At 37.8% G+C, this 23,484-nt stretch overlaps 1 protein-coding gene, 1 long non-coding RNA gene and 1 pseudogene across 4 annotated transcripts in view; all 3 read left to right on the forward strand.

Moving 5' to 3' along the window:
• Window positions 1–635, forward strand: part of LOC149043720 (uncharacterized) — a 2,163-nt gene extending 1,528 nt beyond the window's left edge. The window contains exon 3 of the long non-coding RNA XR_016187964.1: window positions 564–635. This is a non-coding gene — a long non-coding RNA (uncharacterized LOC149043720). The remainder of the gene's footprint in view (window positions 1–563) is intronic.
• Window positions 636–7,501: 6,866 nt separating this feature from the next.
• On the forward strand, window positions 7,502–14,781 carry LOC149043721 (uncharacterized). Of its 2 annotated transcripts, XM_089210519.1 has the most exons (5): window positions 7,503–8,521; window positions 8,921–9,055; window positions 9,926–10,048; window positions 10,662–10,772; window positions 11,846–14,781. In XM_089210519.1, the coding sequence occupies exons 1-5, from the start codon at window positions 7,885–7,887 to the stop codon at window positions 14,548–14,550; spliced, it is 3,711 nt and encodes a 1,236-aa protein (XP_089066645.1). In that variant the 5' UTR covers window positions 7,503–7,884; the 3' UTR covers window positions 14,551–14,781. The 2 variants fall into 2 exon arrangements, with proteins under 2 accessions (XP_089066646.1, XP_089066645.1); XM_089210520.1 differs by lacking the exon at window positions 10,662–10,772 and having other exon boundaries at window positions 7,502–8,521.
• A 6,541-nt stretch (window positions 14,782–21,322) lies between these two features.
• On the forward strand, window positions 21,323–22,436 carry LOC149043722 (uncharacterized; annotated as a pseudogene). Its single transcript, XR_016187954.1, has one exon. The product of XR_016187954.1 is annotated as an uncharacterized LOC149043722 (transcript).
• The last annotated feature ends 1,048 nt before the right edge of the window (window positions 22,437–23,484 follow it).

Here is a 23,484-nt window from a genome sequence, read left to right on the forward strand (position 1 = left end):
AATGGAAGAATTAATGTGCCATCAAATTCAATCTGAGATTAAACCATGCAACATCTTGGTACAAATAATTTTGTTAATGGTTGCCGTTGAGTTACTCGCTCATGATTACAACACATTCTAAAGTTCCCGTATCAACACCTGCACAGGGGTGTGAATAAATTAGTTCATCGTGGCTGCCTATGTGTTTATTCTTTGTCAATTTAAATACTATGTTGCTTAACAATTCCACACGAAGTACATAGCCCAAGTTTTCCAAAAACCATCTACGTTTTCCTTTGCAATTCGTCGAATGACATATTTACAAATTAGATTTCCTCAGTTCCCAATTCAACCTGCCGTGTTCTAAAGTTAGCAGGCTCGAACAACCCCTTTTCAGCATGATCAAGTGAAACAGCTTTATGTCGTTGTGTATGTCTTTCAGATTGTCCTAAAGCTTTCTTCAGTTCATTACACTGTTCAGTAGCAACAATTACTGCCTCAAATATAGCACCTTAAATGTAATTTTGGTGACTGTCATTATCTATCACATTTGATTCGTATTATTTTATGGTTTTCTTTCGCAGAAATTATGACATTTCCATCATTTCTGACAGACACATTGTGATTTCTTGAAGGCAGGAAATCTAAAAATGTAGGTATTGATCTTCTTTTTCTTTCTATTTTCTTGTAACACTTTTCCCTCCATTTTTTCTCTCTTTAAATATGATACATATGTTTGAGGATTTTTTTGTGTCTTATTCTCATGGGAATGAAAAATGTTTATATTAGTATGTGCTATTCTTTTTTTCATGAATATCATTTTGTTTTGAATATGAAACATGAAATTAAAGTAGTAAGAGAGGACACTAATTAAATTCGCATCAATCTTTATCCAGTGGTTTAATCCTTTGAATTAACACCCAAGAGTATAACTTGAATGTTGTCATCCTTCAATAGTTTTTGACACCATGTCTCATCATTGCAACAATTGTGTAAACAATCCAACATGTGTAAGGTATTCATAAATTGCCTTTACATAGAGCCATTGACAGCCAAAATGTCTGTGTAAAAGTATACTTCATCAGATGGCCAGAGTGATTTTTAGGGGATGGTAAAAATAACAAAAACCATCCTGGCCCATTCAATTTTACAACTGCTTAAATGGTGAAATTTAAAATATTTCATATATAGCCCAATCATGGATTTTTGAAATAAATTAAGGAGACCCTAAATTGTTTGAAAAATAGTAATCTGAAAGTTGACTTTGCATGAAATTGCCAAAAGAGGCTTTTTATTTTTGTCCAGTGAAAAGTGTATGAAAATAGCTGGCATGCTGACAGGTTTAGAATGATTTAAGTAAGCCACATGTATTCCCAAAATCTCACCAGAGGAACAAAACTAACAGAACTCAACACAATGAAGAACTTGCAGATAGGATTTTTTCCAAAATGGGTCTACTTTGTAAATGAGACCAAAATAACATTATTTTGTTAGGGACATTACATAGTGTTGGTAACAAAAACAGTCCTCTTTTTTCGTTTTCTCTGAAATTAAAAACCAGTTTTTTTGGTCTGCTTTGCTCCTTTTTTATTTTCTAGGGGCCTAAACTTGAGTGTTGTAAATCACCAAAATCGTGGAAAATTTCAAGAAAAAATAAAGCCCACTTTATGTTATGGACATTATGTTACAGACATTACATAACAGACATCACATTATAGACATTATGTTATGGACATTGTGACTGCATGACTTTAATAACGGTAATTCTTTTGGGAGAAATAAATGCTATATGCATACCAATTTTGTTCAAATTTATCACATCCAAGTTTTCAGTGTTTTTGACTAAACACAAATAACCATAACCATAACAACAACTGTACATTAGCAGTAGCAACACCATGCTGACATGAAGAGTATAAATTTTCAAAAAGTTGGATTCCAGGTTTGAATTAAGTTTACTGAAAGACATATATTTAGAGTCAGTACCTTCTTTTATAATATCTGAAGATAACAAATTAAAATATAACATGCAATGTTTCAGAAATGTAGCTTAAAACAAGCAATACTTCAACTTTCAAAGACCATTTCACTGATAATATCATCGAGAAAGTTGTCAATTCATGCAGTTCAGTGCAGTGTAACTTTCCAAAATAGTATCAACTGGCTTATTAACTGTCAATGAATAGTAATCGTACAAAAAGTTCAGAACAATCCAAGTTTTGTAATTAAAGCAGTGTTTAACTACTGCAATCTGCAGCTAAGTTTGATTATTTATTTGAAAACATTTTCTTTTTGAAGATATTTAAAAAGCCTCTTGATATATGAAAGACTTGGAACATGGAAACATCCAGTGCCTTTAAGCTCTTTGGAGTCATAGAAAACCCTTCTCTTGTGGAAAATATCAATATTGCTTCTCAGAGGCCAGTTAAATGTTTTGACAACTTGGTAAAGAAATTTGATTTCAACCTCATTATCAGTAACCCTAAGCCGGCTCTTCCAATGTAAAACTTGGTGTCACACTTAAGAAATCTGCACCAGAAAGCAAGAACCAAAAGACAGCAGAAACACTAGTTAGAGCATGCTCATTAAAACTGAATCGTAAGGAGCATGCTCTTTATGGAATACTAGATACCACCATTACATGTACACCTAAGTTTAGTATTGATGTTATGATTATCAGCTGAACCAAAAAAGAGAATTAACTTGTAATTGGGCCTGATTAGGATAAATTTATCAGTTCTGACAAAGTCAATTATCAAAAGTTCATGTTAAATAAATAAAAATATTCCCTTATTCTTACCAGTGCAAGAAAAAGTTCCACAGCGTAATGTCTGTAACAAAAATTGTGTGATGTCCATAACAGGAAGTTTTTACCTCAAACACAAAATCTAACTACAGAATAAGGAATACAACTAGATTTTAAAGTTATGCAATCTGCACGATGTGTTTATGTGTTGTGTGTGTGTTCTCATCTTTGTCCCTGAAATCATATGGAGGGTCACATTTGGTCAGCCTTTGTGAATCATGATGGTTTTTGTTGTTGTTGTTGTTGTTGTTTTTTGTTGTTGTTGTTTGTTGTTGTTTTTAATTCTAGTTGAGTTTTGATAATTATAAATGAATAAAGGTGGTATAAGTTTCTAAGGAAACTGTGGTACTGCCTTGGTGGGAGAGTATACCAGGATAATTTAGTATTATCAGTTGAGTTGATAAGGTTTAAAAAGATGATATTTTGAGTGTTAGCCCTTTGTCAGAGCAAGCAAATTGTCAGCTTTTAACCTCATCGCAGAGGCAAATTTACATTTATTTATCAACTTGGCTGACAATAAGAAAGTACTTTGATACAATTATATAATGTTGCTGTTAATACCACTTATAACCTTGGGGCACCTCTTAGTACCCTTATTTGTGACTGTCATTGTCTTTCATAATTGAAATATAGTAACTGTTGTTCTGCTGCTTGTCTTTTCAGACTTTCTGACTTTATCCCTGATTCAAGGGTTATTTTCTTGAACCCAGGAAACTCTATACAAGGTAGGAGGACTTGCTGCTCTTTTTTTCTCTAATTTTTGAAACTTGCCTTTATTTTGTCAATCTGTTTTAACCCTTTAATTGTCATGAGTGACCAAGACAGAATTTCTCCTTACAATATCAACACAATATCAACCAGAGAAGTGATGAGAGTAAAGAAATGTATAAATTTGGGGATGGTTAGTTGATCCAATATTACTGTAAATTCTCTGAACTAACCTTATAAGAATTGTATGGTTTGGAGTAAGGAGAATTACAAATTTGATGTGGGAGTTAAAGGGTTTACTTAATAATTTACTTGCAGGGAATAATTTTGTCCTGTTTGCTTATGTTTAGAATTCTGCATGCTCTTATTTCACTCATATCCATGTAGTATCAATTATTTTTTCTGGTAATGTTATGTCAAGAACTATGTATTATATTACTTACCTATTTTATTATGTTGTGATCGATGGTTTTGATTATGTTTGGCTACAAACAGTGGAAATACTCTTAGAAAATGTCGCTGAAATTCTGGTGGTCCTTTTGATATACTGCTGGTTGAATTACTGTGTACAGCTAGGTTTGTGGACTGCTTTAACTGTATGTTGACTTATGAATATTAACATTTGAGAGACTCGATTTTATGCTGATTGAGTCATCTCTTTGGTTCCTGTGTTGGGTGGTAATTTGGTCACTGATTAAGACTTACAAATGTATATAAAATCAAAGTTTAGGCTCCCTTCCTAAAACAGGAATATGGAAGATCTTGTGCAGAAATCTGGTTCCATCCTTGACAAAGTACATAATCACCCCACACTTGCAAGTCTTGGGAAATTAGTACATTCTTACAAACTGTCTATCATAGGTTTTGCCAAGTTAAACCTAACTTAAGTCCTTCAAGGTACCCTTTGGCAATTAGCAGCTATCATGTCAATTTTGTGTAGATTATTTTTTTGATGTGGAGAGGTTACTTCTGATGATGTTTGTAGCATGTCAAAGCACAAAATCTAACCCAATGCTGGATGAATCATGAAGATCACATAAACAATCCAACACATTCAAGATATTCATAAATTGCCATTACATAAAACCATTGACAGTCAAAACATTTGTGTAAAAGTATATTCCACCAGATGGCAAGAGCAATTTTTACAGGATAATAAAAATAACCAACACCATCATAACCTATTCTATTTTAAAAAATAAATTAATTCATATAAAATAAATTATTTCATATCTAGCCCAATCATGGATTTTTGCATAAATTTTTTTTTCATGTGGAGAGCTAGGTCACTTTTGATGATGTTTGTAGCATGTCGAAGCACAAAATCAAACCCAATGCTGGACGAATCACAAAGATCATGTAAACAATCCAAAATGTTGTGGATTAGGAGACCCTAAATTGTTTGTCCAATGAAAAGTGTATGAAAATAGCTGGCATGCTGAAAGGTTTAAAATGATTTCAGTAAGACACAATTGTATTCCTTAAGTCTCACCAGAACAACAAAACTAACAGAACTCAACACATAGAAGAACTTGCAGATAGGATTTTTTCCAAAATGGATGTGCTTTGTAAATGAGAGCAAGTGCAACTGGCTTACTAAGAGTCAATGAATAGTACTCTTACAAAAAGATCAGAACAATCTAAGTTTAGTTTTTAAAGCAGTGTTAACTTCTGCAATCTGAAGTTAATTTGATCATTTATTTGCAAACATTTTATTTTCAAAGATATTTAAAAATCCTCTCAATACATGTATATGAAGGACTTGGAATATTGAAAAGTCCAGTGCCTTTCAGCTCTTTGGAGCCACAGTAGACTGTTCTCTTGTGGACAATATCAATATTTCTCCTCAGAGGCCAGTTAAATGTTTTCAAAACTTGGTGAAGAAATTTGATTTCAACCTCATTGACAGTAACCCTAAGGGCTCTTCCAATGTAAAACTTGTTGTCACACTAGAAACCTGTACTGCATCTCAGAAAGCAAGAACCAAAAGACAGCAGAAACACTAGTTAGAGCATGCTCAATAAAATGGAATTGTAAGGAGCATGCTCCATATGGGATACTCCACCTATACCACAGTTACATGTACACCCAAGTGTGATATTAATGCTTTGGTTATCAGCACAACTAGAAAAGAGAATTAACCTTTAACTCCCAAGATCTAATTGTTAATTCTCCCCTCTAGCTACTACACATTTCCTTGTAAATTAGTTATGAGAACTTGGTGCTAGATGAAGATAGCAGCTTCTACCTGATAAGTTTGAATATTCTCATCACCTGTTTCCTGAATAATGTATGGATTTGTAGGGAGAAGTTTTACATTAATCACCTCTGGGAGTTAAAGGGTTAACTTGTTATTGGGTCTGATTAAGATTATCAGTTCTGACAAAGCCAATTATAAAAAGCTCCTAGATAAACAAAACTATTCCTTTTTCTTACCAGTGTAAAAAAGAAGTTCCACAGTGTAATGTCTGTAACAAAAATTATGTAATGTCCACAACAGGAAGTTTTTAGCTTAAGCTCAAATCTAACTACAGAATAAGGGATACATGTACAATTAGATTTTAAAAAAGCTGTGCAGCAGCTTAATTTGTTCCTATTATTTTAAAATAATTATTGTCTGAGTAGTCAATTCACAGGCAAAAAAAGTGTCAAGTGAGCACAAAAAATTGTAGGTTGATTTTTTTGTAATGTTCATAACAGAGTTTAACACAAAAATTTTGGAAGCCTTTGTGAAAGAAAGGAAAGTTTCTTTTTCTGCTGATGGTCATGTACCCTGTGAGGAATGTTTGTACAAATTATACATTGAAAACTGTGCAAAATAAGTTTGTTAAGGAAATTAGTTTCCAAAAAATTGGTCTCTGAATGTAATGTCTGTAACATGGAATTGCCCTCATGATTCTCAGAATCATGATGGCCCATTTTGTTTCAAAGAAACAGGTGTCAAAGTGACTTTTAAGACTTTATTATGTCCTTATGATCATAGGAAAATTGTGCAGGTGGATTTTACTGATGAAAATAGAATCCTGTATGATTAATGATAGAACCAAAGTGTTATTGAGTAAGTTGTAGAAAGAGATGAATATGTAATGAAAGGTTTCAAAATTGAATGCTCATCCAGCTTGTAACACAAGCATGAAGGGGTGATTTTTTCTAACAATAGCATAAACAATAACTTTCTATTAAGCTGTTGTTTCTTAGCTCCACCTGAACAGTTAATGATCGAGCTGGAGTGATATTCCCTGAGGAGGAAAGCCTATGTAATGTATGACCAATCAAAGCTCTCCAGAGTGCAGTTCACTGCTAATATTACAGATCTATATATTTTTCACTACTGTTAGTAAATGTCATGAGAACAATGGGCATTCTGCATGATGTGTTGGTGCGTTGAGTGTGTGTTATCACCTTTGTTCCTAAAATCATATGGAGGGTCACATTTGGTCAGCCTTTGTGAATCATGGTGGTTTTTTTTGTTGTTGTTGTTTTTTTTAATTCCAGTTGAATTGTGATAATTATAAATGAATAAAGGGGGTAAGTTTCTAAAGAAACTGTGGTGCTGCCTCAGTGGGAGAGTATACCAGGATAATTTAGTATTATCAATTGAGTTGATAGGGTTTAAAAAGGTGACATTTTGAGTGTTAGGCCTTTGTCAGAGCAATTGGGCTGACAAACAAATTGTCAGCTTTTAAACTTGTCACAGTAGCAAATTTACATTATCAATTAACTCAGCTGATAATATGAAATTACTTTTAAATAATTATATAATGTTGTGGTTAATACCACTGATAACCTTGGGCACCTGTTAGTGCCCTTATTTGTGACTGTCATTGTCTTTCATAACTGATATATAGTAACTGTTGTTCTGCTGCTTCCCTTTTCAGACTTTCTGACTTTATCCCTGATTCAAGGGTTATTTTCTTGAACCCAGGAAACTCTATACAAGGTAGGAGTACTAACACTGCTCTTTTTTTTCTCATTTTTTAAAATTGCCTTTGTTTTGTCAATCTGTATTAACCCTTTAATTGCCATGAGTGACCAAGAAAGAATTTTCCCTTACAATATCAACACAATATCAACCAGATAAGTGATGAGAATAAAGAAAAATATAAATTTGGGGATAATAAGTTGATTCAATACTAAATTCTCTGAACTAACATTATAAGAATTGTATGGTTGGGAATAAGGAGAATTACAAATTTGATGTGGGAGTTAAAGGGTTAATAATTTCTTTGCTGGGAATAATTGTGTCCTGTTTCCATATGTTTTGCATGCATCACGATTTGTAACCATTCTCGGTCTCAATTGGTTATTGGGATTTTTTTTTTAAATGGATTTGATCAACATAACACAATGTCAATTCATGTTTGACAGGTCATCCTGGTAAAGTCAGTTTCATGGCTACGGCTCCATCGCCATTTGCGTCTACGAAAGAGACTACAAACTACGCAAGGCTATGCCGCCTCCTGGTGGACGTTGGATCTCAAGTGCTCCGGTCCACTTTTGACAAAATACATCCACCAGCGACTCTACATACAGTTTTGGGAAATACCTCAGTGCATTACGCCACTTTGCAATCACTGTACAGAGGGAGGAAGAAAGTGCTGAATCCCACGCAATGGGGAAAGTTGTACCCTACTCACTCACCCGTGTCTTCTGCAGCCTTCGATATCACACTTCTAACGGTGCTTCTTAGAAATATCTGTGGTTTGGGCCCTCCTGCCAACGGATGGGATCGTCTTCCCCTAGCTACAGATATAAACATCGCAGATGATATCGCCAGAGTGAAATATTACAGAAACACTGTATACGGACATGCATCTCAAGCATTTGTGGATGACGTTAGTTTCAGTGCTTACTGGCAGGAGATACGAGAAGCTTTGGTGAGACTGGGAGGAGCTCATTCTAGAGCTGAAATCGACAATCTTGAGCTCGACTGCATGGATCCAGATATCGAGGAGCATTACCGTGAACTGATGAAACAATGGAAGAAAGACGACGACAGCATCAAAGACAAGCTTGAAGAAATTGAAGGTCAGAAAAACATTGTCCACTGCCAATGTGGATGAATCTGAAGGCCACAAAAGTATATATTTTCAGTTAAAACGGCAGTGTAGGCTAGCTCATGATGTTTTAGTTTTGGTCGGCATTAGTTTCATATTTGGAAGGTATTTTTACGTTGTGTGTAATTTGAAGAACTAATCCAAATGTTGACACTATGTTTTCATTTGCAGTATTTTTGTCTGTTCGTGGGTACTCGTGTACAACTGCTGGAGTGCATTTTTGTGTTTTCTAAGCGTCTTATGGAGTTTGATCTATTCTATTCGGAATCGGATAGATATTGATATACGTATCATTGTTTTATCTGCACCTACCGTGAAGCTGTGATATAAATTTGCTTATGAAAATGCGCATACCTTTTGAAATTTTCAGATTCGCTAGAAAACATGAGAAGCGTCATAGAAAGAAACTTCAGAGACACAACTGACAAGATAGAGACTGAAATGAAAGAGGTGAAAGAGAAGCTGAGTAGTCTGACGGCCTCAGCTGAAAAAAGCACACAAGAAGGTTGGTAGAAAGAGCTACTCACCAAAAAAAATTACTAAGAGCGACACTGTTTTCTTGGGATTATAACGCAGCTCATGTGCATGACAACGGTAATCGCTGGATGTCGGCCAACACAGCATACTTTGGTTCTTTACTAGTCTAAGAGCACACCCTACATGAAGATTCCATGTAGTCTGTGGGATGCCACAGAATCTGAGATTTTCTGTCCTGGCTACCTCTCGGATTTGATGGTGTTTTGACAGCACTCATACTTATGTATCATCGTAGTGGGGATAGTTTATCGTCTTGTTTTAGTAATGAACCTAACTTCCTAGTAGCGTTAGATGTGACCCGCATATTTCTGAATGAAACAACCAAATCCTTCCTCCTGGCGTATTGTGGAGTATTCAATTCTACATGGGAAAATAGTTTAATGTGGATCGTCTTGAGTAAAATAGGTTAGAATAAGATGTATGTGGTTATTTTACATTTCCTGAGGAAAAGACTGTCGGCAAAGCCTCCCACTTCATCGCAGGCGGGTCTCCAGATTTCTCCAGCTTTGAATCACCGCGGTGTTGGGTAACTCATGATTTTTTCATTTTGGACGGAACCAGTCACATACATGGAACGTTATTCTAGCGTTATGTGTGAAAAATGAAGAACTAACCCAAATGTTCACACTGTTTTCATCGGCAGTATTTTTTCTGTTCGTGGGTGCTCGTGTATAACTGCTGGAGTGCATTTTTGTAATTTCTAAGCGTCTTATTGAGTTTGATCAATTCGGAATCGACTAGATATTGATATACGTTTCAATGTTTTGTCTCCGCCTAAACATAAATCTGTGGTGTAAACGTGCTTATGAAATTGCGTCTATCTTTCTTACATTTCCAGATTCGCGAGAAAAGATGAGGCACGACTTCAGAGACACAACTGAGAAGATAGAGATTAAAATGAAGGAGATTTTAGAGACGCTTAGTAGCCTGACGACCACAGTGGAAAAAAGCACAGATGAAGGTTGGTTACTAGAAAGAGCTACTCACGCATAAACTGAACTATCAACAGGGATTCTGTTAACACATCTTTTGAGCATGACCACATTATTCGCGTGATGTCAGGCAATTTAACATTTGTTTTAGGTAATGTATAGTTGTAAGAGCATACCTTGGCTTTTAACCTGCTCTGGCTACAAATGAAGATACTTGGTAATGTGTGGGATGAATGGGATGGTATGGATGTGAGACTACCTCTCGGTGTTGGATAGTTTTCTGACAGCACTCATACATATTTAGCCGAGAAGATTATTTTCTTATACTAGTTTTACTTTTGTTGAGGACATAAGGAGAAATGAGAGGGCGGAAAGGCGTTCTTTGGTTTTTATTAATTAGTTCTTACAATGTCGCTTTCACTGACAAAAATCTTTCTCAGACTATCGGCTCCAATGATATCAATATTTATATCGTAGGTTCCACTATTAGAAACCGCTGAAGCTGGGCCAAAAGGTTTTTTAGAATGTTGTATAGAATAAAAAGAAAACACAGAGGAAGGGAAAAGGATCTATTTAGTTAACGTTTAATATATAAAGTGACTCTCACTCGGACTAAAAATTTCCAATGTTATTCCACGAAAGGGTCTCTTGAGAAAATGAGAAGCGAAATGGCAAAGATGGACAACGAACTTAAAGAAGTGAAGGAAAAGCTGTGTACTTTGGCAACCCCTGTGGGAGAAAGTAAGAATGAAGGTCAGTTGAATTATACAATAAAAGTTATCCTGCTTAACCGCAAATTTAGCCGTAGTTAACAATGTTCTGTATGTAAGAGAGAGATCATCCTATCTTAGAGAGATTCAGTTTTTAAATTTTAACAATCTCTGGAATAGTCTCTGTGGTGTGCTTTCATTCCCTTCAATTATTTAAACTTTCACCCGTAATTAGCCCGGAAACATTACATTTTTATTAGAAGGGAGAACGATACAAAAATAAAGTAGAGTTTTGACGAAAATATTGGCATTAAGTTCGGCTCCATGTTCGAAATTAACTGAGCAGGTTCGACGGCATTTATAAGCTAAATGGCCTTTGGTCATTAAATTAACATGAATCATACATTGATACCTTTTCGTCATTGTCCAAGTAATTTCTTTGGCAATGGTGTCGAACTCGTTCACTTATTTAAATTCAGTGCCGAACACCTAGCAGCATTAAATGTGATCCGCATATTTCTGAATAAAATAACTAAACCCTTCCTTCGCTCATATTGTGGAGTATTCAATTCTACATGGGAAAATATTTGAATGAGGATCGTCTCGAGTAAAATAGGTTAGAATAAGATGAATGTGGTTATTTTACATTTCCTGAGGAAAAGACTGTTGGCAAAACCTTCCACTTCATCGCAGGCGAGCCTCCAGTTTTCTGCAACATTTGTGATGAAACCGCGTGACAAAGAAGGCAGAAAGGCGTTGTTTGGTTTTCATTTATTAGTTCGTAGTCTCGCTATATCCCGAAAAAGCCTTGCTCAGACTATGGCTCCAATGATATGAATATCTATCTCCCGTGTAATTTATTTTACAACAGAAATTCACTGTTAGACACCGGTAAAGCCGAACAAACAGAAGAGGTTCAACTGAATTCATAATCTAAATGGCTTTTAATCAGTAAGCATGAATCATACACTAAAACCTATTTGTGTAGTCCTAGTAATTTCTTTGGCAACGGTATCGTACTCATTCGCATATTTAAATTCAGTGCCGAATACCAGAGAGGTATCATGATTTTCAACGCTGCATTCATTAGATTTCTACTTATTTTGCTACTACTAGGTATTTTTGATCCAACTGAACTTATCAATGGAATTCGCCAGCTGTACAAGACTCGTGAGGGATGGCTCTCACCATTTCCATGGTGTGAAGAGTTTCAGTTTTTTCTTGGAAATATTTTTACAAGGCTCAAAGTGGTCAGAAGAAAGAAAACGAGAGGAGAAATCACTGGCGTATTTGTTGACATGTCGTCAATACTAGACCCATATGAAGAGTGTTCAGCGCCGAGAACAGTGTTGATTGAAGGAGAACCTGGTATGGGAAAAACCACGTATTGCAAAAAGTACGCCTACGACTGGGCCACAAAACAGCAAGAACCTCAGGGCTGCGGCTCAACAGCATTTAAAGCGGTATTGTTGTTGAAATGTCGAAACATCCATTCTGACGTCTGGGAAGCCATTGATGATCAGCTGCTGCCCCTAGGCATCGATGAAAAAGTCAAACAACAATTTTTTCAGTTTATTCGTGAAAATCAGTGCAGCATTTTATTCATATTGGATGGATTGGATGAGTTACCATCCGGGAAATTGTCGATGTTTTCCAAATTAATTGAAGGAAGAGAACTCCCCAGATGCCACATAGTTGCAACAGCAAGACAAGAAGCTGGAAAAGAGGTGAGAAAATGTTGTGACGCGCTGCTTCAGATCGAAGGATTCACTGAAAAGCATGTGATAGAATTTGTCACCAAGTACTTCAAAGAAAGGACGGATTTAGCCACCACGCTCTCGCAACGGATGTCGCGAGATAAAAACCTGACAGAAATAGCGGCCAATCCTCTAAACACAGCACTTCTTTGCCTTTTATGCGAAGAGTTTGAGGGCACACTCCCCGAAAGCAGAGCTCAACTGTACTTGGATATGGTTGAATGTGTTTTGAGAAGATATAGAAAAAGGAAGGGACTATTAGAAAAGATCGAAGACCTGACAAACCATTACAAACCGCAATTGAATCACCTTGGAAAGGTAGCGTTGAATGGTTTGCTTGACGATAAGCTGGATTTAAATGAAAGTGAATTGAGAAACCATGCAAAAGACCTGACTGAATTTGGGTTTCTGTCAGTGCAGCCTGGTGGCAGCAAACTTAGACAAACATTGCATTATGCCTTCTTACATAAAAGTTTTCAAGAATTCTTTGCAGCACTCTTCATTTGTTCTCAGATTCAAAGCAAGGAAATGAAACCTGAAGAACTAGTTTCCGATCCAAGGTATTTCGTTGAACTTAAACAAATACTTTTGTTTTCGTGTGGAATTTTGGCCATGAAATGCGATGAACAGGTTGTTGCTCTTGTAAAGAGTTTAACAAATGAAGTCAACAAAAATGAAGGCGGTGGTGTAAAAATTGTATTGGAGGCCATCAACGAATGCAAAAGAGAAAAAAGTGATTTTCACTCGCATTTATCGCAGTCGTTTGGAACTGGTTTGAATCTGACCAACTTGTGTTTGCAATGTAATGGTATTAGTGCTGCGGGTGCTACATGTATTGCTGAGGCAATCAAAGTGAACAAGACGCTAACCAATTTGGATTTGTCTTACAATGGTATTAGTGATGCGGGTGCTACATGTATTGCTGAAGCAATCAAAGTGAACAAGACGCTAACCAATTTGGATTTGTCTGAGAATCGTATTAGTGATGCGGGTGCTACATGTATTGCTGAGGCAATCAAAGTGAACAAGACGCTAACCAATTTGGATTTGTCTGGGAATCGTATTAGTGCTGCGAGTGCTACATGTATTGCTGAGGCAATCAAAGTGAACAAGACGCTAACCAATTTGGATTTGCGAAGTAATGGTATTAGTGATGCGGGTGCTACATGTATTGCTGAGGCAATCAAAGTGAACAAGACGCTAACCAATTTGGATTTGCGATTTAATGGTATTAGTGATGCGGGTGCCACATGTATTGCTGAGGCAATCAAAGTGAACAATACGCTAACCAATTTGGATTTGTCTGGCAATGGTATTAGTGATGCGAGTGCTACATGTATTGCTGAGGCAATCAAAGTGAACAGGACGCTAACCAATTTGGGTTTGTCTTGCAATGGTATTAGTGATGCGAGTGCTACATGTATTGCTGAAGCAATCAAAGTGAACAAGACGCTAACCAATTTGGGTTTGTGTGAGAATCGTATTAGTGCTGCGGGTGCTACATGTATTGCTGAGGCAATCAAAGTGAACAAGACGCTAACCAATTTGGATTTGGGAAGTAATGGTATTAGTGCTGCGGGTGCTACATGTATTGCTGAGGCAATCAAAGTGAACAAGACGCTAACCAATTTGGATTTGCGATTTAATGGTAGTATTGATGCGAGTGCTACATGTATTGCTGAGGCAATCAAAGTGAACAAGACGCTAACCAATTTGGATTTGTCTTGCAATGGTATTAGTGATGCGAGTGCTACATGTATTGCTGAGGCAATCAAAGTGAACAAGACGCTAACCAATTTGGATTTGTCTTACAATGGTATTAGTGATGCGGGTGCTACATGTATTGCTGAAGCAATCAAAGTGAACAAGACGCTAACCAATTTGGATTTGCGATTTAATGGTATTAGTGATGCGGGTGCTACATGTATTGCTGAGGCAATCAAAGTGAACAAGACGCTAACCAATTTGGATTTGTCTGTGAATCGTATTAGTGCTGCGAGTGCTACATGTATTGCTGAGGCAATCAAAGTGAACAAGACGCTAACCAATTTGGATGGGTTTTAACAACTAAAACAACTTTGAAGTAAAAGGACACTGCCCTTAAAGTAGGCAGGTTCCCTTGAAAATTGAGGGCCGAAGGCCCGAACCACTAGGGGGGTCCGGGGGCATGCTCCCCCGTGAAATTTTTAAAAGATAAGTCTCCCAGAAACGCATTTTCCTGCAATCTGGAAAAGAAATCTTCTTGCAATGATGCATACTTAATCTATCATAAGAAAAAAGAATGGTACTCTGGGAGAATTTGTTTATTTCACTGTTGTTTTCGGAGCCTCTTTTTATCCTACATTTACAACTTAAAGGCCCACTTTCAACCTTGATGCAACGCCTTTCAACCTTGACGCGACCCAATTTCCTGTAACACGGAATTCCCAGATCACTAAAAACCTTCTAAAATCGTCTTTCTCAAGAGCCACCCTGAACACGCTTGGATCTCTTCATACTCTACGAAGAGTCGGCGAAAAGGACAATATTCAAATTTTTTCACTTTTTAGAAGCGCTTGAGGATTCTAAATGAAGACAAAATGCTTCCAATAGAAACTGGTATTTTCCAAAGAGAAATATGGAAAAATATCAGACTGCCGGACGTCTAGTTATTTAAAGACCGTGTCCGGTAGTGTCTGGTGAAAATTTTCATAGTGTCGCGCTTGGATCTCCTCGCACTCTGTGTACAAGGTCAGCGAAACGGAGAACGTTGGCATTTTTTCACTTTTTAGAAGCGCTTGAGGATTGTAAATGAAGGTCGAATATTTTCCAATGAAAAATTAGTATATTTCAAAGAGAAATATGGAGTTATTTGAGGACCGTGTCCAGCCGTGTCAAGCGCTTGAATGGCTTCGTACTCTGTGCAAAATGCAGACTACGGACCGCAGACCGGGTACAAACTGTAGACTGAAAATTTGTACTGTTTTTTTGTCTGATACGTGATAACATGGCATCTTACAACTTACCGAGCGTCACGCAAGCGCTTTTCCTCGATCATCTTTCGCGATTTTTTGCACTATTGTGGAATATTCCTTGCCTGTCTCTTAATCACAATCGTTCTTAATTTTTTTCAAGCCTCGTTTAGTATTCTCATTTTCCGCGCGAGTTGGTTGGCGTGATGTCTTTACAGAATTTACCAACTTACTAAAAGTAGATGTGGATGTAAATGGATGCCACTATTGAATATTTAACTTGCGCAATATTCGAGAAATTCATCTTTTTAACCGATATGTGTTCATTTTGCTGACAAAAATGCGAACCAAGACCAGAACTTTTCTTTCGACCTGATATATTTTCAACGTTCAGAAGTGTACACACACTGATTTCCCCTTAGTGTCTTATATTGTCATTGGTTTTCATGAGAAACCGGAGAATTTTTATAGGGAAAAGCGAAGCGTTGCCTTCGTGACTGGCCATTTGTTAACTTTTTTGGTGGTTTTATCTCTCGTCGGTTTGGCAAATATTAATATGTGAAAATCAGATTATATGAAGACTTGAAATTCTATTAGGAACAATTGTGGCCGCTTTGTTAAAAATCAAATGCAATGGCCGCTTTGTTTAAAACAAAAGATATCAAGAAACGGGCAAGGAATATTTAGTAGATAACTACTGCGGCAGTCAACGTTATGAGATATATTGCAGCCAGCTGAGGGCGTAGTCTGCCTAATGACCTCTGCCCATCCCACCTCCAGCCCACACAAACTTTTTTCCGATCCCCATCACGACGAATGCACAAGTTTTCTTATCACACAACTGCCCAAAAATAAAAGAAAATTTATTCCAAAAGTCTTGAAAGTTCACATAAACCGAATTCATCTGCACCTATATTCAGCAAGTCCAAGAAATCAATGCAAACCTAAGCCATAACATGAATGAGCTGGCTCCAAGAGCCCTTTGATTTTCATTACTTCAAAGTTTCGAGCGTCTCTCTTTCATTAAAAACCAAGACAAAAAACATTCATAGGCAGTGTTTTTTATTTCTGTTGTGAGCTGCAGAGCCATTCAATGAAATTTGATCACTGAAAGCTTCCTGAACGGGAGGTTTGTGGGGTGGGGGGGGGGGAATTGACAATAGGGGGGAGGTGGGGACGCAATAGGGGCGAGGTAAACAGAGTTGTTGTGGATAACTCTAAAATGGTAATGTGTGCCGGCGTATGCCTAATTCCGCAAAGGCCTAGTACTTAATGACGAGTCAGAAGAGCCCCAGATATGAAGGGATGATTGTCGATTTCCTACCTGTTTCAAGACCTTGGGGAAATTAGCTGGCTGCAGGAAGATCAGGATTGGCACCAATTATAAATTCTTTCATCGAAAGATTGGTGGATAGAACTTGGTCTAACAGACTGTAAACAACTCTTATAAAAATTTCTCACAAAGGAGCTCTCTTAAATATAGAGCTAATAAAGTGTTTTCACTTATCATGTTTATTCGATTAAACGCCGCGGCGTTTATTAAAGTTTACGTGATTCAAGTGCGATGTTTATTCGAGGGCGGCGTTTATTTAAAATTCAATTTACTTTTTGCAAACAATAGTATGATAACTGACCATTTTAATTGTAAAAAACAAAAACACGTTATAGTGCTTGTCCTCAATTTCACAATCTGCGTGTTAATACTACTGCAATACTTGATGTGAAATAAAGTGAACATAGTTCACCCAATTTCAATGTCTCTGTCCTCTTCATGATCCGAATCCAAAAGATATAATGACGGATGTGCTCTCTCAAAATCAGAACCGGTACATTCAAGGGGATTTGTGCCTTGCTTACTCAGAACTTGCAACTGCGATAGATGCAATAATCGTGCACTGCCACAAGGCTGTCGTTCCTTGGGGCAGTGAATCATGTCGTCCACGGGAAGGTTCAACATGCAGCTCGAGAGAGTTTTTTTATTACCTCTGTGGGTAGCTCTGCTCAAGAATCAAGAATTCACTCCAAAATGGTACTTTTCGGGGATAATTTCAAATTTTCAGCGGCTGTTTTTTCGTGAATTCCCACGGTACCCAGCCAATCATTCTTTTTTAGTGCAAGTGGCCTTGAACGGCTTGTTCCAAGAAACGTCCGGTGCCTGGATATACTTGGTGGACCCTTCTGGCACTATTACTTGATCGATTTTTTTTTCCGACTGCAATACGTAAGCAATACTATCTTCAGTTTTGCAGTCGAAGAAGTTCCAGGCTAATAGTAATCAACCACCAACCTGTATTTCATTGCCTTAGGGCCTGTTTACATGGATGTGGGGGACCCCAGGTAGGTGAGGTGACCCGCCTAACCGTGGGCTAAAAATAGCCAGCGTTTACATACAATCTTACAACATCGGGATGCCAGGCCGAAGTTTCTCGAGGTTGTTATCACACTTGCAATTAAGGAGTTTAAGATGTCGTAAAAACGTGTCGTAAAAACGTTGCAGAAAAAACGTAATTAATTTTCCTCTAAGACTTTTGCCAATAGCTCGATGCGTTAACCGTTTCTGACAGTGCAACGTCTTCACTTTGGCATAACATGTGATTGTGGTGTTGAGTTTAAAGTAAAAACGTGACTAAATCGCTGTCGAGGTTTTATTGCTAAGTGGATGTAAAAATTGGTGTTTTAACGTTTTAGCTCTGCATGGGAAGACCAAGAAATGTACAAAGTGTTAACGCACTCGTGTTTCGCTGTTGTTTTCCTTATTTGATCCTTTTGTAACATGAACGCCACCCCGCGTGGGCGGGTTAACCGACCTTGAGACGTTTACATGGCAATGTTGCCCCCTTGCTGACAGGGTTACCCTACTCAGCACACCGGGCAACCCGCATAGACGGGTCACCCCACCTATCATATAAACGTGATCAAGATGAAATAATAGATTATATGGACAGGCGGGTTACTTCACCTACTTGGGGCTCCCCATCTCCTTGAAAACAGGCCCTCAGTAGTCATCGGTCTGCTTTTTTGAGTCTATTATTCGAATATGAGTCGCGTAATGATTTGGCATTTATTCGGGGGCGGCGTTTATCAATATTTTTACTTTAAAATACGGCAGTTACTCGAGGGCTTTTCATCGAATATAACATAAACCGACATCTCCGAACTCATATAATGCTCATAAAAAATTGATCGATTCTAAAATAGAACAAGACAGTTGTAAATGCATTTTGACCCTCTCGATGAGCAGTTTGGTGTACAGTTAAACATGATTTATTTCTGTGTGATTTGTTGAGGACCGACATCTTTCAGTGTACCAATCTCAATCAGCGAAATAGACCAGTTTGTGCACACGTATACACTATAGTACATGAAGAAGCCCAGAACTTAAGGGAGAAGACAGTAATTTTCAAGAATCCGGCGACACAAGCAAAAATTCAACTTTTTTTTATTTCCTCCAAAAGACCCTTTTGGTGATTTGTTTTCAAAAATAATATTCAAAAGTTCCAGCGAGTTTTTATTTTGGCAAAAAATACGAAAGTTCGAAATCGGCCAAAACGTACCTAATTTGCATAATTTATATCGGGCTTTCAGTGCATTTTCACAACGCTCGTACTAGACAACGGGAAATTATCTTGGATTCATTTTTTTCATCCCTTGGAATAGCTCTCCAACTATATTTCCTCTCCAACTAAACTTTCTTTCGTTTGTAACCACCCGCGTATAGTACACTATATTTTGTATTCCGTTTGTACGCTGAATTTTGCCATATTTCAGACGACCATAACATCGGGTGTGTACAAATGTACATAAAATAAAAGAGCTCTTTTCAACGAGCAATTCTTCATGTTTATCATGTAAAAACATTATTTTTGGCCCGTGAAAAGCGAGCGCGCCAGACCAAAATATACAGCGTGCATTTTCACGGAGTTCGGCTATTTTCTTTGCTGTATTCCTATTGCAAATCACACGCTAATGGGACAAAACTCGATCATTTAAATCTATCAATTTTAACTTAAAAATTACCCTACCTTTATTGTTAAGGGAACAAACCACCGTTTTAGGAAAAGTTTTTGAGTTTATTTTTCTCGAGCGCTAAATAAACAAATCGCTGTTTATAAAGATACCAACTCTGTCGACGTGTTTTTGGCTGAAATTGGCCCGTCGCTTATATTGTTCTTTAATTTATAATCCATCCCACTGGCATAATTTTAGAGCAAATTACAGGTAACTATAAAGAGGGTGTGAATGGGGCTAACCGACTAGCGACAAAGGGCGTAAAAAATTACTGACTACCGACGAAACGGGGAAAAAATTACCGACTAGCGACAAATAAATTCTAACCGACAACCGACATGGTCAGACGTGATAGGGATGTTTGTATTCAGAAAGAACAGCATTTTGATGATTTCTAGCTCAGAAAATCCTTCTTCACCCGACGTAACCACATTAATTCCAAATTTAGCCGAATTATAGAATTTCTTGTCTTCAAATTACTTTAAATCCACGGGATCCTTCTTTTCGGTGAGCAGCGTGGGCTCATTTCTGGAACAGCGGCTCGTAATCGGGCTGACAGGACGCCCTGCTGTCTCATTTCAAGAACAGCGGATCACAAACGAGCCGACGAGACGCCCTGCTGTTGTCTTTTTATTGCTCGTTGTTTGTTCATGCGGTCGGGTCATGACTGGGATTGCTAAAGTCATCGTGAAATTTTTTCGAAAAGGTGAAGAAGTCGCCATCGAACGTCGTCGAAGCAGGGTCCCAGTAGACAAAGAAGCTCATAGAGGAGTATCTGAACTAAAAAAACATCTTACGGAGTTTTTAGGACTAAAGGAGCAGGCACATCAATATGGAATTGGCGGATTTTCGTTAAAGTTATTTCGCCTGGCGAAATCGCCTGTGGGCAAATGCGAAAATTTTGCAATTGTGACGGATGGGCAATGGCAGCTTGAACTTCCAAATTTAATATCTGATTAAAGTAGCAGTGAGCTCAACGGTAAGTGTGGAACGCGTGCAGTGGAGTTTGATGAATCACTTTAGTTCTGTAGTTAAATATTAAGCTCAAATATTAACGTGGTTAAACTCTGGTTCCACCGTTTTTTGTTTGTTGTTTTGTGGAGCGGAATGTTTTTTTTTCTTTTTCACCGTCCATTTGAATGCGAAAATTGAGAAGCAAAATCTCTACAAAGAAGTAGAGAGTAAATCACTTTATAAGCTTCTTTCTGATTAATTGGTGAATGAACAACAGTGTAGCTTGACACATTAAAGACCCCGTTTATTTATACACGCCCTTAAATTTATCCGTTTCTGAAAACTAGACGTTCAAATAATATTCAATTCTCTCCTCGAGGGAAGCTACGCACGAGAGATTTCGCTCGATGTGCACGTTTTATACATCTTGACGAGCATTTGCTGATAATAACTGTGTAAGTTTCTCAAAAGCCTACTAAAGAGAAAACTTAAAACACACGGTATTTAATATTTTAGTACACATTATCCAAGAGGTCACAAACTGGACCGGAAAGCCAGTAGTGTTGCTGAAGGCGCCGGCTACATCTGATAAAAGCAAGCAGAAGTCAATGAACGACACTGTGAGAAAGGTGACGAGTCAAAAGGTGAGAAGGAAACGGAAATCGCGAGAAGAAGCAAAAAAAAAAAAAGAAAATCTGGCAAAGAGGATCATGACTGAAGGAGGTGACATCGAGAGAAACGAAAGACAACAAGGAGACCTTCAAAAGTTTCAGGATGGTAGGGCTGAATTAGCACTTGTAGTTCGTATACCTGATTTTCAAAAGTCATAAATTTCGCTACTTTGGAAATTCTGCGGTATTCCTTGTTTATAAACATTGCCTTGTTTATACAACGAAAAACGCTCACTTGGTGCGTTGGCTATGTAAAGATAGTTTCTTTTAAATTCCGGCTAAAAACTGTATTATTATCACTTTGATGGGCATTGTGGCGCATTTTGCGTGCTAAAATAAAGAATTTTCCGGGCTAAAATGTATTTTTAAAAATAAACCGAGACAACCAATGTTCGCGCCATCTTCTTGTAGCGTTGGTAAAAGAAACCGTGGAGCTATTTTTAAAGCCCAAATCATGGCTGAAAACACAGAAAACAACAAGTTGAGCGAGACTTCTGCAACCAATGGTCCACAGGGAACTGTATCACAGAAGACGCAAGTATCTGTGTCTTTGCTTAAAAAGGGCATAGAAAGGCTATACAAGAACGTGATGGACATTAACCCCCAATTTGTAGATGATCTGCTGCTCGAAACGTTGCTCACAACAGTAGTGGAAAATTTGCACGCTGTTTCGCACCTTAAACACGAGACATTTACGCTACTTACATATGCCCAGGTTTTGGAACAATTTGCAAGGAATCTCTGAAGCGCACATCTAGATGGGCAGCAAAGTACTACACGCGTGACAAATCCTACTATCCGGTACCTCAATCCGCCATGCCCCTTTCTGCTATAGCTATGATGACACCTTTGCCAAGTGAGGACATAACACCAGGGATGGAAGGACAGATCAAAGAGTGGCTAGAGAGTTACAGACCAGTACGCCAACGGACGGTTAGGAGTGAGACCACAAAAGATAAGGCTGGGGCCTTGCCGCCAGCTGTCTACGCCGTTCACCACACCGACAAGTCTGAAGAGAGGCTTTGATATCCTGAAGAAAACACTGTATCGTCAGCAAATGCACAACGCGTTGTCAGCATACAATTTGTGGACGAAGGGGGTGTTGCTGAGGTGTTTGAGGATCGCAGAGAAGTACAATTCGATGAGTATGAGACAGATTCGGATGACGAGGAATCAGATTTTGAAGAACATCCAGAGGTTGTCAACAGAGCGTGTGTTACCCGATCCGGCAGGGCTGTTCGTGCATTTGTGCGTCTCGACATGTAAGAGGTACTAACAGTTAAAAAATCCATTTAACGGTGCAGATTGATACGTATGACAACCAAATTTTTGGCAAAAAAAAGAGAAAAAAAAGAGAAAAAAAAGAAACCTCGCAGAAAAGCCACGAGAGCCGTTGAATAATAAAAAAAGACTTCCGTAGCTTACAAATTAAAATTAGGTATCCCAGGGGCTAGAGTGGGTGTTTCATTCTTTGTAGAATTTACCTCTCTTGATTTACTTCGATGCCCCGTAGTCGACAGGAAACAAATTCACATCTATAATAAAAGCTTTGGTGAATTTTATCGGTATACTAGATTTCCAAACAAAAGTGGGGTAGATGAGCACGTTGCTAAATTAAAAAACAGCGTTAACGAGGTTTAAGTGAAAACAAATAATGAATTATTACAAGTATTACACTTCGTCTAGAGTTTAAAGTCTTAAAACTGGGTAAATTGCATAATAAATGTGAATAATTAACGTGTATTTTTAATTATTAACTGAGATTTACCGACAACCGATAAAGGTCAAAAATCTTAGCCGACAACCGACAAAGTAATGAAATTTTAACCGACAACCGATATTTTGAACCCCCCATTCAGACCCTCTTGTCTTTCCACATGACTACGTTTGCACTTTTTTTTATCATATGAAAATCCCACCAATTGCAGTTTCCATCATATTTTAATAACAGAAATACATCATTTCTAATAAAGTCCAAGCCCTTTCCTGAGCTGATCGATATCCTGTTGCGTGAACAGTGCGAAACCTCTGGCGGATACTGGTATGAACAAGAGCTCGAAGGGGTCGTGTATACGTATTCTCCTAACCTGGGTTTCCGAAAATCCATACCACGAGCCATCAATGCCCCCCGGCCTCAAAAAACTAAGAGTAGCAACAGTAGCAATGAATCCAAATGCTGTGTGAAAGTCTATGCGTACGAAATATTAATTTATAATACTGATGTCAGTTATTTTCTTTGAGTGAATGGGTCATACGGCAATGCTGCCTTTAAACTAAAGAAGTCGTTCTCTGTTAAAATCCCTATTTGAGATTAACTTGAATCAGATGACCATAAACTTATTCGTTTTCCGTTCGATTTGACTGGCTCGACGATCGCGACGATAGTCTGAGATCTGCCTTTCCAATCTCTGAGG

Source organism: Pocillopora damicornis, chromosome 6 (assembly GCF_964200805.1).
Source record: "Pocillopora damicornis chromosome 6, jaPocDami1.2, whole genome shotgun sequence".
NCBI lineage: Eukaryota > Metazoa > Cnidaria > Anthozoa > Scleractinia > Pocilloporidae > Pocillopora > Pocillopora damicornis.

Excerpts from the sequence above, each read along its gene's own strand:
- LOC149043721 (XM_089210519.1), top strand. The coding sequence starts at position 7,885 with ATGGCTACGGCTCCATCGCCATTTGCGTCTACGAAAGAGACTACAAAC. Across the intron at positions 9,056-9,925 it reads TGAAAAAAGCACACAAGAAG|ATTCGCGAGAAAAGATGAGG; the intron begins GTTGGTAGAAAG and ends TTACATTTCCAG. Across the intron at positions 10,049-10,661 it reads GGAAAAAAGCACAGATGAAG|GGTCTCTTGAGAAAATGAGA; the intron begins GTTGGTTACTAG and ends ATTCCACGAAAG.